The sequence below is a fragment of the Calypte anna genome, chromosome 3 (assembly GCF_003957555.1).
Source record: "Calypte anna isolate BGI_N300 chromosome 3, bCalAnn1_v1.p, whole genome shotgun sequence".
Lineage (NCBI taxonomy): Eukaryota > Metazoa > Chordata > Aves > Apodiformes > Trochilidae > Calypte > Calypte anna.
In genome coordinates this window covers 44,565,352-44,581,439 of record NC_044246.1, presented here as the reverse complement: position 1 = coordinate 44,581,439, position 16,088 = coordinate 44,565,352, and the positions used below count along the sequence as shown (strand labels likewise).

General features: G+C 39.3%; 1 protein-coding gene across 1 annotated transcript; it reads left to right on the top strand.

Moving 5' to 3' along the window:
• The first annotated feature begins 219 nt into the window (after positions 1-219).
• ANKEF1 (ankyrin repeat and EF-hand domain containing 1) lies at positions 220-11,245 on the top strand. Its single transcript, XM_030448058.1, has 9 exons — positions 220-565; positions 1,029-1,228; positions 1,846-1,995; positions 2,656-2,779; positions 3,696-4,518; positions 7,318-7,544; positions 8,785-8,951; positions 9,938-10,081; positions 11,103-11,245. Exons 1-9 carry the CDS (start codon positions 220-222, stop codon positions 11,235-11,237), a joined length of 2,316 nt encoding a protein of 771 aa, XP_030303918.1. The 3' UTR covers positions 11,238-11,245.
• Positions 11,246-16,088: the final 4,843 nt, after the last annotated feature.

The window sequence follows — 16,088 nt, the reverse complement described above, 5'->3', positions numbered from 1 at the left end:
TTCCAACTTAGTGTTCTTGACTGTATGAAATTCATTCAAAGCTTAGTGCTCTATCAAGCTAAAGCACATATTTTTGTGCCTTGACCATAATTTGATTCCTGTCCTTACTGGTATGTAATTGTAATTGTAATTATAATCACATCCCAGGGCTTACATGTTCACTCCTCTTTCCACGCAGACCTTACATCCTTGAAAAAATCAATTTTTTCTCATTCTAGGATGTTACCAGTGGACAGCAGACTTCTAAACTTACAAATCTACAGACTTCTGCAGTGTGTTCACCAAAAAGACAAGAAGCAAATAGAAAAGCTGGTCCAGCATGGACTCCCAAATCTCATTAATTCCACAGAGCCTATGGAAGGATATAGTGCCCTTCATTTGGCCTGCATGAAGAATGACATTGACATGTGCAGCTTCTTGCTGGAGCTGGGAGCTCACCCAGATGTCCAAGATAAAATGGGACGTACTCCAGCAATGAAGGCAGCTGAACTAGGCCATGAGTTGATTTTGGAATTACTAGCAAATGCTAAAGCAGACATGACTGCTGTGGATAATGAAGGGAAAGGTAAGTAAAAGGGAACCTTATCAGACCAGAAATACCATAAAATGACCCTTTACTGTTACACACTTGTTATGTGTGCTGCGTCCAGTCTGTAGGGAACAGTGGTTGAGGGTAATCCCTACAGCTCGACAGAAACTATGGCCGTAAGAGCTTTAATGAAAGTAAAAATAATTGTCCCTGAACAACCTAGGCCTTTAAATCTTAAAGCTCCTCAGTGCATAGCTCAAAGATAACTTCTGACTGAGAATTATGTTCTTCCCATGAGCTCTCACATACTAAGAACTGGTTTACTCCCCAAGTTCAAAGGGCCTAAACTAGAAGTCTTTTTTGAATGTAAATCCCCCCACAGAAGTTGATGGGTCCGTATAGAAGGAGCTTGTCCATTCAACGGTGAAGCTTCCAGCCTGAGTAACCTTTCTTTCTTACCATTCAGCATGTCCATAATGCCTGATGTTTTTCTTTGCAGGCATTTTGTTTTACTGCATTTTACCTACAAAGCGGCACCACCTCTGTGCAAAGATTGCCTTGGATTATGGTGCAGATGTTAACAACTGTACTACTGTTGAGAAGCCTTTACTTGTACAAGCCTGTGAGCAAGCTAATGGTATTGAAGAAATATGTCTGAATTTTTTGAAAAGAGGAGCAAATCCCAGTGCGAGAAACCCAGTATGAATATTTCCGTAACTAAGAACATATATAGAGTAGCACAAAGTAGTCACCAGACAAGTAGAGTCTATGATCTGGCTGAAGGTGTGCTCTGTTTTGGGAAGATCACCAGATCTTCAGAATTGAGCCGTTATAAAGGAAATAAGTACTGCTAATCATAAGCATAGACTGTTATTGAGGAAAAGAGACAGCGCTATTGTATTAGGATATGAACTTTTCACTTCTTTCTTACAGTGATAATATTACCCAGTTGCTCTGCATTCTCCATAACACTCCTCCAGCAATAGCTCCTTATGCTTTTTCACAATAGAGGTGGTATTTTTTGTTAATTTTTGTAAACAGGCACAAGAGCACACATATGAAATAAAGTATTCTTAACAAGGAACTGATTTTGATGGGCACTGTTCAAGGGAGTCAGGCTTCTAATGTGCTTATGTAGCTGGGGCTTGACTGCACATAATTTAGCAGCATTATGTCTAGATTCTTAAGGTTTACCAAGTATCTTCAAAATTGTTAGACATCAAGTTTTATGCCACCTTGCAATAATCAGATGGTATTGTTCCAGCTGGAAGCAGCATACAGAACAAATTCTGATTTGTTTTCTTGCTCCCTTGCAGGCTACGGGTCGCACAGCCTTAATGGAAGCTGCAAGAGAAGGTGTTCTGGAGGTGGTGCGGGGTCTACTTGAGAGAGGAGCTGATGTTAATTTATTTGACTTTGAAAGACACAGTGCTGCACATTTCGCAGCCAAAGGTGGCTTTTTTGAGGTATCTTCATTCCTGGTGTTAAAGCATTGCTTCAAAGCCAAACCTAGGTTGCTTTTTTGGTGTTGCTGGGCTTGTGTTGGGATTTTTTGTTGGTTTTGTTTGAGTCTCGTATCTCAGTTGGTCCAAGCATAATAATCAGCAGTCAAGAACAGTGCCTTTTTAAGTATCAAAAGGAAGCCAACAGTGATAGAATCTCTGCAGAGCCTTTTTTGCTAAGGTACCTCTGAATGTGTGTATGTAGTATGGCTGCCTGGTGTGAGCAGTTCCATTGCAGAGCTTGTTTCTCTGAACATGTAGCACATCACAGCTGTGTCACATGGATAAAACATTACACATATAGGAAGGGCAGATAGAAAACTTCCTCCTTCAAAGCACATCAAATGAGTCAATTTTTATTGTGTGTGCAATATCAGTTACTTTAGAATTGGGGCCTGCAGTGGGCTGGCAGGATTCAAACTTGTCCTTAATATCACCACTTGAAAAAGGTTTCAGCTTCCTCAGTTAAGCAAGCACAGTGCTATAGAAAACTTGGATATTACGTGCATATTGATCAGCTGGGCACGGGAGAGAAGTTCACTACGTAAACTGGGAATATATGGTATTGCATTTATTTGTGATTCTTACACTTCCTCAGCCTAAGAACTGTCTTAATTTTTCTAGGTTTTGAGGATTATTTCATCTTATAATGGAGACTTGGGCCTGATTGCTATGAATGGTAACACACCGCTTCATTACGCTGCAGAGGGAGGATTTACAGATTGCTGCAAGTTTATAGGACAAAGAGGTACATTGAAAATAGGTTACTTTTCAACTATTACATATATTCTCTTTCAGTGCTGAAGGAAAAAAATTAATTTGGGCGTTTATGAAAGATTTAACTCTCTGGGGTATATCATGCAATATGTGCAATTCTCATTAAGAAGTACCTAGCATAGGCTGTTATGTATTACTTCTACTAATATGGCTGACATAAACCATTCCTTAAAGCAAACAGTAGAAACGTAATGGGTTTGTATAATTTAGAACTGCATTATATTATGCAGTACTGATTTCAGCTGTTTTTAGAAGTACCGTATTGAATCTTCCAGTAGAGAATGAATTTTTTTGTTTGCTGGTCGTTAAAAAAAATAACTATCTCAGTGTAGTCATGGATAAAACTTGGTGCCTGTGGGCACTGACGCATACTCCAAAGAAGCTATAATAATTTTCTGACTTAATCTGATAATTATATCACTCCAAGCTTTGATTCAAGAGCACCACATAAAATCCTACATTGTCTTCTTGTGATACAAATGCTTAACTAGTAGAGCGGTTCATCACCCAATAGAAAAGCTGGACTATAGAGCAGTGAATGATATTTTAACCTATGGTTGTTTCTTCTTAAAGTTGCTCACCACTTCTGGAAATATGTAAAATTGTCATTGAATTTCTGCCTTCCTGTACCTATTCATGAGTGGATAGATAAGTAGAGCTTGGGTTGCCCAATGATTCTGCCTTTGGGAAACAAATGCAGACACGTAGCTAACCTTCCAGTTGGAGATCAACGATGCAGTTCCATTAACTATCGCTATTTATAGTCAAGGCAGTATAAAATTTTAAACCTGTGGCAATTGGTTGCATGTATTTTACGGGTCTCCCATGACACAATCAGTAATTACTAATTCCACTGCGTTATCAGAGAAATTGTGTCCATGTTTTAGGCTGTGATCCTACGTGGAAAAACCTGCTAACAAAAACTCCGAGAGCCGTTGCCAAGGAAGGCGGCTTTAAAGCAGCAGTAAGAGAACTGCGTAAAATTGAAAACACTTTTAAAAAACAGTCCAAACCTGATGCTGAGGAGCAAAACCCCCGTTGGGCACTGAGGCTCTACGACTGGTCTTTGGAGCACCAGGCTGCCCTCCTCAAGGAGTTTGAGGCTGTCGACCAAGGAGACGGGACTGTTGCTACAGATGATTTTATATCAGTTATTCAGAAGCACTGTGCCTTTGTGGATGAGGAACAAATAAAAAGCATTGCTGAAGTGCATGAAGTACCTGACACTGAGGGAATCAAGATAGAAGAATTCTTTAAAGGCTCTAAATACTTGCAGAAAAACTGTCTTATAACGTCCTTTGGACCCAAAAAGAAAAAGGGGAAGAAAGGCAAGAAACGAAGAGGCAAAAAAGGCATCCCTATCCCCGTGCCTATTTGTGTTATTCCAGAGGATTCATTTCCACGTGGGGAAGATGGCTTACCAGTGTATATGATTGAAGTTTTTCAGAACAATGCTGATACCTACTTATGTAACCGAGACCACCCATCTGCCCACCCTGTGCATGATGATCGTGCCTGGTATATAGACGAGCCAAGGAAAATGTACATGAATATTAACTACCTTGTCAAAGCAGGAGACATTCTGTCTCTGCAGAAAGCATTTGAGGAGGGTGTGCCAATAGACATAAAAGATAAATACTACAAAACACCTTTGATGTCTGCATGTGGTAGTGGGAACATAGATGTTGTGCAGTATCTTCTGGAAAAAGGGTAAGATCATTTTAGAGATTGTTTGGGGTTTATTAGTTGTTGTTTTGGAAGGACCATCAAAAGCATTGATTTCCAGTAGACATTTGGCTGCAACAGACTATGGCTTGCTTTTTGTTTACATAGTGTATAATATTAAACTTAGTTTCATAAGATCCTGAATTAGAGTGGTAGTTTATAAGTTTTTTAACATTTTTAGTAACAGGAAAATAGAAACACCCAAGAGGTAAATTCCCCAGGTCTGAAATAATTGGTGTCTGGGCTGTCGACATTCTGGTCAGACAAAGAGTGCCTACAAATCCAGTCTTATTGGATCTTCAGCTAGTTCATATCTATTTCTCAAATACTGCATCCTCAAAAGTGAACTCTCAAAACCAAATAAATGGTTTTGGTGAAATCTGGCTCAAGTGACTTGCCTGAAACCATCAAAGCGACCCTGGACTTCCTGTTCCACATGCCAGGGCCTTTGCATACAAATGTTTTAAGGGGATAAGTATGATCTCTTACCTCTGCACTCTCAGAGAGCTGAGGCAGCAGGGTTTACACCGGATAGTCTTGTCCTCAATTTAGAAGTGCTTCAGAAATTTTGTAGCCTACAGACACACTTGTGAAAAATCTCAATGACAGCTTAGGAATGAAAACCATTTAAGAATGATCAGTCATGCTTGTGTTAAAGTGTAATCTCTTCTTTTTCATTGTCATACTGCTGTAGTCCCACAGTCATTCATATAAATGCTTAAATTAACATTTTCCAAAGATATTTACATTAGCTTTGTTCTCTGCCTATTGCTAGAATCCACATTAACATTAATTTCTAAGGGAAAGTGGCTGTAGCTGTTACTCCTATTCATGCAAAGTCTTAACAGCACAGGGATCTTTATACACTCTGGCAATTACACTGACATTCCTGGACCATGTGGAAAGTTGTATACATGTGTATGTTTGGGTGTTCTGAAGATAAGGATACAAGAGTTAGCAAATTAATCTCCATTGTTTTCAACAGGCCTCCCTAGACAGCACTGGAGTCACACCTCATCGTATTTAACAGACCTAGAAATATAATGATTTAATTTTTAAAAAATAGTTACCATTCTTGGATTTTTAAATTGACAAAAATCAGAAAATAGAGAGGAAGATTCTCGGTACAGTGTTTAGCTTTGCATCTTTCAACAGTGTGTAGTTTCAGATACTTTCAGCTTGGCATGGGAGTTAAGTTACTTCTTACTGTATCTCCTTTTCAGTATGCTATCCCAAAACCATATCAAAAAGGAAACAAAACATTTATCCAGATCTATAGAAAATGCTGAGGCTTGAACATAAATTGGTTGTATCTACTTTCTGTCTTGTTCCAGAAAGACTCAGAAGTAAATTAAATTTGAGCTAAAGGCAAACTCAATGCTTGATCAGAAGAAAAGGCTGAAAATGTTTTAAGTCAGTGCTGTGCTGTCCCTGCTCACTTTGATCAGTTTGTTTCTATTAGAATTAAGTTAGTACAAAGGATTTAGGGGCAGACAGAATAATTGTTTGGCTGTGGAGGTTGGGTTGAGAGAGGAAGTGGAATAACTGGAAGTGCTTATTTTAACGAGAAATACAAAGGAAATTAAAACTTGAACTAATAAACCATAACTGAAAGATAAGAAAGGTAAGGCTGGGAGCTGGGGGGAATTTACCATGATAAGGTCTCACCCTAGTTAGAATTCTGACAAAGATTAAAAATTTAAACAAGAAAAGAACATGAGTCTATTCTTTTGATCTAAACATTACCATGCAGTCTGAAGAGCAAGAAGTCATACCCAGAAGCAGCTTCCTTCATAACTGTTTTTATTTCTCCCTCCTTCCATATCTGTTGTGAAGACATCAGCTCTCTCTATATAGGGAAAACAGGGCAGTGACCCTAATTCAGTTCAAGACCTGTAGTCTGTGCTAAATACAATGCAAAGTAATTCACTCTGCTTGAGTACTGGGGAATTCCCTCACGAGACTTTGACCCTGCTGAGCCTGAACATGGCACATGTGGGAAATGGCAGATCTGGGCATGGTCATGGACTGTGCTTTCTTCACAGATATGGGGGAACCATATTTCTTACCTTTTAATGCCATTAAGAGGCTCTAGCAGCTCTTGTTCCCCAGGCTTTTCTTTTCTGTGACCCCATCTCAAAAGCCCTCAAGGCAGTAGTTGCTAAAAGGCTGAGAATGCTTTTCTCCTATTTCATCCAAAAGCAGTATGTGACAGGTGTGTCCCTGAAACTAGCCCTGCATCCTCCAGAACATGCAAGTTTTTCTAGGAGCAGAAACAGATCCAGTGCCTGAAAAAGATTAAAAACCTCAGATTCCCCAATAGGCCTTCTCTGACTCATCTGTAAATCGGACAGTAGGCAGTTTTGCCACATGTTTTAGAGCAGATGTTCTTGGCCCTGAAGCATCCTTTTTTCAATTTCTTAATCTGCTTTTTACCATTCTCAGTGAAGCTGGACCTCAAACACTAGCAGTATTTTACACGACTAAGCTGTTAAAATGGTTGTTTTTCTCTGTAACCGTGAAAATGTCCATGTAGAGGACACTGTTGGCTTAGAGGAGGATATGATCTCCCCCCTCCCGTAGTCACACTTTTACAATTAATATTCCATTACAAACTTTATATTTAGATGCTAAAATGGTTTCAGAGTAGCAGTGTAGAAATTTCTATTTACATTCAATATGCCATTGCAGTGAGCAGTTACCACTGTTTGTACTTGGAGCTGCAGATGTCACTCGATCCAGTAGCTAACTACATCTGCCACAACTCTGCTTCCTCTTCTGTAGAGCTGATGTAAATGCAACAGACAATTTCCTGTGGACTCCCCTCCATCATGCTTGCTACAATGGGCACCTGGATATTGCTGAACTGCTGGTGAAGGCTGGAGCAGCAGTGGATGCACCTGCAATAGGCAATACAACCCCACTAATGAGAGCCATTGAGCTCTGCAGGTTGGATATGGTCTATTTTTTCATCAGTGTGGGTGCTGACATCCAGATGACAAACAGCAATGGTAAATATCAAACTCTCTCCAAAGGGCCTGTTTCCTTACCTGTATACATGTTTTGTTTAAAAAACTAAGTTCTTGGAACACTGAGAAGTGTTCTGAATTTACAGTTGTTGGCAGGGTTAAGACCAAGGTAGGAGTTAGCTTCATTTAGCTTTTCTACAGCATGCAAGTCACTGTTCTAAAGTAGTCAGCTTTTCTGGGGTTTATGCATCTAGAGAATAATGTAATGTGATTAATTACGTGATTAAGGAGGCTATTGCTCCTCACAAGTTATATACAGATTTATAAGTGGCTATAATAAAAAAAAAAATCTAGTTAGCTGTTAATATTATTTGATGGAAAATTAGACTTTAGTTGTGGCTATTGTGTCCTCTGCCACCCATTTAAATCACTTATTTTTTTGTACAGGCATCTCTGATTAAAAAAATTCATTGCTGATTAGCATGTAAATATTTTTTCATGAGAAAAAAAAAATACTTAAGGGGAGAACCAGAACCTGAAGTGTTACCTCCTTACAGGAAATTGTTCAGTATTATTTTCTTTCTTTTCAGAGTGATTTAAGCAGTCAATGTTTATTATATTTTAAGCCCTTGCTCAAATGTAAGAAACAATATTGCTACATAAGGAAACTTTTTTTGGCCAAATGCCCAGTAGCTAAAACCTTACTTGTAGAAGGGGTGCGTATTCTCCATTTCTGTTACAATGTGAAGTTCCAGTTCACACACCAGTTTAATCTCACAGCTACTTTACAGCCACAGGGTCTCATCTTCTAAGATCAAGGAGAGCTTTTCTTTTGTTAAGCACTGAAGGCGTCCAGCTGCATTTAAACCAGGGGACTTTTCCTCGAATCCTTGCCAGCCACTGATCAAGCACTGGAAGAGGTGGATACCTACAATTACTTGGTCCACATTCCTTACCTTGTACTATGCTCACCATCTCCTAGTGCTGAATGCTCTCAGCACAGAATTATGTGAGACCAGTATATTAAGCTGCAAATGCCAGGACATTAAAAGCAATGCAACCACTCCAAGAATTCCGGTAATTGGTTTCAAGGATTGTTTCTGCAAGGCCTTGTTTCCATGAGCATTACTGACGACTGCCAGACCCCACACCAGTGTCAGGCACACTGAATGGTTAATAGAGGCCTAATTAAATTTAGTTCACTGTAGTGCCACTATCCAGTTGCAGTAACAAGTGCCAAGATTCATTTTCATGGCTTATCCAGGTATTTTTCTTAATACAGGAAAGAATGCTCTTGATATTGCGAAAGCATTTGCAGATTCTAGAATAATTGATCTGCTCCAGAAGGAAGTAGAAAATTTGCCAGAAGTACCAGAAAAAAAAGAAGGCAAGAGAGAAGCTGAGAAGTCACCTTCTACACCGGTGCCTGTAGAGACACAAGCTGAGAAAAGAGAGGTATGAGAGATGGCAACAAAGGATTGATTTGCTAACAGTTAGTAGAGTGCTGCTTTCTTTCATTTGCCATCCATTTGTCTCCAAAGCTATGTGGCAGGCAGTTTTGTTAAAGTGAGTATTTTCAGAAGCCAGTACTTGTTTTTACCAGTATTAGTACTTGGTAGTTGGCTGAAAGATTGACTTTTTAATTGTATGAACTTCACATGTTCTGCAGTCCAACTTAAGAATCATGTCCTGCTGACAGGACACAGAAAAATACTCATTTTCTCCCTGTCTTACTGAAGTTTATCATCACAAACTCAGTTGTCCTGTTTCTCAAATCCCTCACTCATATTTGGCACTTGTATTTCCAAATGCCTTTCCTGCAGCCCTGAGAACCTTGAGAACCTTTGCCCTGGTTCCCAAGGTTACATCAGCCTCTGTGACCACATCTTGGTTTTCTTAATAAGGGTGAGATCTTCCTGATTTACCAGTGGTACTTGCTGGTCAGGCCCAGGTTGCTATTTAGGGAGAAAATACAAATGCATCTGTACTGCTGGAAGTGTCCTTTAGCAGTCCTGTCATGGATGGTGTTGTAAATATGTCACAGTAGCCAAATACTGGTTTTGTCCTTTCTAAAATGCTTCAAATTTGTCAGGGATAGTGTATGAATTTCATGGGCATGAGGATGACAACCTTTGGTACTTATTTATTCATCACTTGGTGCAGGATGGAATCACCAGTGATAAGAGCTCTTGTGAGTCTTGAAGAGCTGTTCCTGTTTTAGTGTCCAAGAAGGAGAGTCATTACCTGCCTTCTAGAGGGCTTGACTCACAATTTTTTCTTTTAAAAAAATTATCATCTTTAAGAAAAACAGATTCTGAACAGATTTTCAAAAATGCCCCCACAGTAAGTAGATGGCAAAAGACATGTGGAAAGATGCAGGATACGTGCCTTGCTTCCAAACACAGTGCGTTGTTGTAACTGATAACTTCTTTCTCCCTTCACAGATATCTTGGCCACTTGTAGAAAAATCCAGACATGAAGAGGCACCACATTCTTTTAAGGATAGTGTTACTTATCTGAGCTCTTTGATAACCAGTGGTGCTACTAAAGGAGAAGACATCACGTTCAAACCCAGAATAGTACGTACAGTGGCAAACCATGAGCATGGTTTCACAATAAAACTAGACCTTTTAGATCAAAAATCAGAATGATCTGATGAAATGACATCGCAATTCAAGTAGCTTGTAGATGAGGTGACACGGGCCAGACAGGTTGCCACAGATCAGCAGCAAACTAAACAATTCATATATATATATGTATTATACACATAAAAATATGTTTATATAAAACAAATTATCAGGGAACTCAAGCTCTTATCAGGTGATTAAATGGCACCCACAGTAAAATACAAATGCAATTATGTTCATGGGGTTAATTTTTACAACGCCTAAACAACAGGAGTCCTTGTGCATGGGACTGGCATCAGCTTCTATCTTGCCTTCTCAATTAGTTACCACATGATAATTTATGTCATTGACAGTTACTGAGCTAAATAACACATAGTATACTAAATATATACTTCCTGAAGTTAGAATACTGAAAATATAATTTTTGCAGGGCCTTGTAAATACTCATTTGCAAATAACCAAGGAACAGAAGAAGAAGATTGGAGAAAAGTAATTTTTAATGTTTGATTGGGTTTTTTCCTTAAAAAGGAAAATAATACCATTGCTGACTGAAAGGTTTTGTTAGGAGTTTGTTTACCATTTTCCTACCCTAGATTTGTGCTAGTTTCTGCAATGGTCTCAAAAGAATAAGGCTATGTTTTGCCAGTGACTTTACAGCTAATTACTATTTTATACTCTTAAGGTTTTTGGGTCTGAGTCAGTTAATTTTAAACAATTATCTTTGGATCTTCTTTCCCACATTATCCCTAGTCAGAGCCCATGGCAAGTAGTTGGTTGGAAGCAATGAGAATGCTGTACTTGTATATGGAAATTGTTACAATATCTGCCACTGGGAGAGTTGCACTAGTTTTCTTTTATGTCCCAGGGTGGAAAGGAGTGCTAGAACATGGCTATTTTTAGCTTACAGTATCTTCTGAATGCTTCAGCTGCAGAAGTTATGTTCAAACTAACTACAAATACTTTCATTTTCTAGATTTGGACCCCTGAAGCTGCAACTCAGGAGCTAGTAAGAAAGCAAGAATTGCTCCGTGATCGCTTTGCTCTTGGTGGCCATTCAGAAGGCTCCACAACCGTCTTTGATAGAACATTTACGGAACAAACCTGCTAGTTGGAAGAAGCTACTTGACGTATTTTGAGGAGGAAAAAAAAAAATCTAGAAGGCTACGCCTCTGTAAGGAAGGAATCATGCAGTGCTTAGAGTAAATGTATCTCAGTTATGATTAAAAAAAAAAAAAAGTATCAAGTTTTTCCTTTGTAGATTATGTTGCTTACACACAGTCTTTTCTTAAAGTCTTATTCTGGGAAAGGGTTTACCCTCAAGTGATTCCAAGTCTTGGAACCATCTCAGTGTAGTTCATAAAATGGCCACTGTTGTGACACACATTTGTCCTTTTATTTTGTAAAGGTATGGCTTCATGAGGCTATTTTTCACCCCAACATAAAGCTTCTAAAAAGAACATACAAGTGTTACCCTTTCTATTAAGAGAGTATTAAAGATATGAAGATAGCATCCACAGATTATTTAAGACACTAACATTCTAGGTTGTCTACCAAGACAACAAAAGTACAAAATTTACAACCAGGACTGCTACTATTTTACTGCTTTCATGTTCTCTCTCAGACACTTGCAAGAGTGCACAAACCCTTCTCCTCCAACACTGAGGACGTATTCCCCAAATGCAGTGTTGCAAAGCTCTTATTCAGACTTTGAGATGTTTTTGGCAAACTTGAAACACGTAGATTTTGTGAATGTAGGTTCTTGTATTAAGAGGTACATCCAAATCTAGGCTTGCTTCCACTCCAGCAAAGTCAACAGATACTGTCCCTGCCATTAAATTGCGGCCTTTAGGAAGAAAGTGGTTCCTTAGAAGCAAACTGACCACGGTGTGGTAATTTAGTACTAAAAATTCATTATAGGAAGCGTATAACATCAAGATTTGTGTGATAGGACCATGTCAAGCCTGGGTTCTGTGAAGAGACTCAGTGACACTTGAATTCTATTGATAATCTCTGCAAAATGGTTGGCAGCAGAGAAGCAAGACCTATTTGTGTTGGGGAAACACTTCAGAAATAAACAGGTTGTGAGCAATCCTGACTTACTTCAATTTAGGCCACATTGGGTTAATGGTTATTGAGGCCTAGTTAGAGGCTTTCTGAGAATGAGCTACTGGGAAAGAGATAACTTAATTGGCAACAGAAGAGGAAAATAATTATGTGAGAAGAATCTTTCCATGAGAATGGTATGTGTAATTGGAATACAAAGCCACCTGCATGATAAGATGGTGTAAACAAGACTTCTCTATATAAGTGAGTGCAAGTTGTTAATAAACGATTTCATACAATCATATTGATGTGCACATGGAATCCTTAAGCCTCCACAGACTGTTTTACCACATATTTGAAACTTCATAAAGGCAGTAACAGCTAGAAATACCAGAATGTTTAGCTTAGAGGGTGAAAGAAGTGGAAGGGAATGACATAAAATACATCTAAAGAAGCAAAAAGTGTGGAGAAGTGAACTGAGACCTCCTCGCTATTCTTTCATGGCATACAAAGATGTTCAGACTACAGGGAAAAAAGAAAGAAAAAGCAGCACATGTTGAATACTGTACAGCATGCAAATAGCTTGTAGAACCTTGTAGCCCAGTTATTCTTGGAAACAAATATATATAAATACACAGATTATGAGAAGAGTCTAGTTAGGCAATGCATAAGGGATATAATTCCCCAGCACCTCAGCTACTGGTGCTGGCACATGGTGAAGTTTTCTAGTGCTCCAGTTCAGTGCCCAATTGTACAGTGTGGTGGTACATGTGTCAATTGAGAGAAGATGGCACTGGCATAGAAAAACACTGTAAATTAAATCAGCTGCTGATTTGATTGTACCCATTCTTCAATTTTATTTTAGCATTGTGAGACTTCAAGAGCTGTCTTGCTCAAGAGTGCAGCTACTTTTGAAAATTTATTTTCAAAAATACTCTTTTTTAACTAAAAATCTTGAACTCTGGAATCTGAACTTCAAAGTGGGCTCTTTCCTCCTGGATGGTCCATCATTTCCTGTAATTAGAACCAAGTTCTGCTCCTGTTGGTGTGTTTGATAACCATGCCTGGATTTGCCTAGGTACAAAGAGGGCAGGATGGAAGATTGGTGGGAAAAGCCTATGCAGTCACACTCTTCAAGACACCACCCCTGCTTATATGACCCTGTGCTCAGCAATCTCTTTTTAACTCTTAGCTACATGTCCAAATGTAAATATAGTAGATAACAGATGCAAATGCAAAGCATGTAGATGTATCTACTGAGAGGCTATTTTTAAATACCACGATTGAACACGTTACTTGTGTGAACATGGTTGTGCAAATTTACACCAAGTTGGTTATGAGAAAATATCCCACTTTGTATCACATTTTAATAGTTCAGTATAAAGAAAGACTTTACAGGCAAATGGCATACCATTTCAAATTTCAGCTGTCTTGGCATTCTTAATATTAGCATCTCATCTCTGACTGTCAGCATAAAACTGCTGGCTGCATATGATTGTAAATAACAAAAATAGTAGCATTAAATCTAGTCATAGAGGGCAGTACAGGCAAGGAGCAGGATGCCCATGAACAATTGTAAATAAAACCACATTGCTAAAGGAGAGGCATAGGGTCAATTTGCTGAACATTAGACATCAAAACAAAATTGAGCAGAACAGTCAGAAACTTCCAACTCATCTTGTAAAGTAAAACTGTGTTTCTGGCAGAGTTAGGCCATGGAGATTAACTGGGAGAGTTCTCTGCTGGTAGAGCTCAATTAACCTCTCTGGAAATGTCATGGAAGTACCCTTTACTCCTGCATTAAGATACAGCCCATTTTCTGCTGGCTGTGTTCTTTAGGGTAACTGAACAAATTGACAAGAACTTGAATGAAAAGGCAACAAACTCAGCTGGCCAACAGAAGGGGCCATCTCCTACATCAGTTTGTACCCCATTGTAGAATTAGGCTTGTTGCTGAGTAGCCTCTGAAAAGGTTGTCTAGAGAAGAGTGCTGAGAGAAGCCATTTTCTGTTCCCATAGGAAATCCTTGGGAGCATCATCCTTGTCCTTTTTCATCCCAGCCAGAATGGGCTGCAGGCTCTCACAATCTTCACATGTAGTTGAAGAGCTGCACTTCAGATATATGCAACACAATGGCAGAGGAGAAAGAAGTATTTGTGCTCCTTTGTAGCTCCCTGGTTGTCTTCATAGCAGGCTGCCCAAAGAGTTGGCAGATTTCAGTAGCCTCAATGCTGCCTGTTGAGGGTATCATACAATAAATGGTGTCACTACTGTATATCTGATTGTGAGTCTCTAGTTAGAGACTATTGTATGTCTCTCTGTAACCATTCTAGTGAGTAAGGTAGTGGTATTCATGTGTTTATTTATATATTGAAAAACTAACTGCCTTGTGGCCTTTTTCAGAGAATTTGGCATAAATAAGGACCTAATGCTGAATATAATGCTGTTTTGCTATCTAACACCTAGTCAAAAAAAATCCAGTGCTCTGAAAACATTTTTGAATGTAGTCAACTCATTTGGGTCCCAGTGGCATAGAGGCAAAATAGCAGAATAAACTGAGAGGTCTGTCTGGATGAAAGAAACACCTTTCAGGATTATTCTCCTCAAGTGTGGTGATGGGGGTGTCTTAGAAACTCCCCACTTTTACACCAGAAGTGGAGTAGCAGAGTTTGTTGCAGGAAGAAGTGACAGCAGCATAGAAAATCCTTAGGGATGTTAGAGCAGATGTCACAAGGGGAACCAAGGAGTAAAGCTCCAGAGCTTAAACTTGACATCAACATAAGCAAAGGTATGGAGTACAGAGCTGGGAGAGCTGTGGGGGAAAGAGTCTGTGCTGATGGACTGGTCATGGAAGTGCCGAGGGATATTCAGCAGATGGTGCCAAAGGTTAAAGTGATGGTCAGAGGGGGAGATGTCAGTGTTGGGAAGCAAAGCATCATTCTCCCAAGTGAGAGAACCTTCTGGAGAGCTGAATCAGCTGCACAGCAGAAAACTTACTGAGGACAGGGAAATCTGCAAGTGAGAATTTGAACAGATTAGGACTGTGAATCAATCTTAAAACACTTAGCAAAAGTGAAAAAATCAATTCAATGAGGGAAACCAACGAAGAACGATTAAGCAGAAAGAAGGCAACAGCACTGAAAGGAAAAAAAAGATGAACTCTGTGCATCCATGCAATGCAAGATGAGGCGAGTTGTATACAAGCTTTGGTTCACAGTCAGGCTGTAATTTAGCCTCAGTCACATTTAATATTAGTCTTTAAAATTCAAGACATGTGCAAGACCAAGTATTGTTTCAAACTAGTGCACGTACCCGAGGCTAGCTGCTGTTGACACCCCAAAGTGCTTCACATACTGTTCCTGGTGTGGAATGCAGGTAATTACATTTCTCATCCCAATTTCCATCATGTGCTATTTTGAGTTCACTCTCAAAACACATGAAAAGAGGGCTGAGTGTTGTGGTTGCGGGCATGCATTTATGAACTCAAACTCAGTCCTTTAACTCCAGTATGTCTTTCTAAATCTCATTACTCTCCTGGTTTGGGCCAGGATAAAGGTGATTTTCTGTCTTGTACTTTTGCTTTTAGCTAAGTCTCTTGTAAGTAGTTGCACTTGCTGAAATTAACAGCAAGTTTCTCAGACAGTGTCTGCTTCTGGGACTGATAACTGTTTATAGTTACTGCTAGAGAATGGTGTGCAGAGCCAAGGACACTGCTCAGCTTTGAGGAAAACTTTTACCCTCCAGAAGGAAGGAAGAGGTCCCACAGTAAGCCCCAGTGCTGAATAACAGACTACAAATTAATCAAGTATGACAGGATATGATAGTAACTGCACACCAAGAGATAAGTGACGGTAAAAGACCTCACTGAATGATCAACTGCATCAGCACCTCACCATTGGGTTCCTTTTTTCTCACA

Bases quoted from the DNA above. Each gene is read 5' to 3' on its own strand.
- ANKEF1 (XM_030448058.1), top strand. From the start codon at position 220: ATGTTACCAGTGGACAGCAGACTTCTAAACTTACAAATCTACAGACTT. The intron at 566-1,028 runs GTAAGTAAAAGG...TTTTCTTTGCAG, and splicing joins TGTGGATAATGAAGGGAAAG to GCATTTTGTTTTACTGCATT. The intron at 10,082-11,102 runs GTACGTACAGTG...TTCATTTTCTAG, and splicing joins TCACGTTCAAACCCAGAATA to ATTTGGACCCCTGAAGCTGC.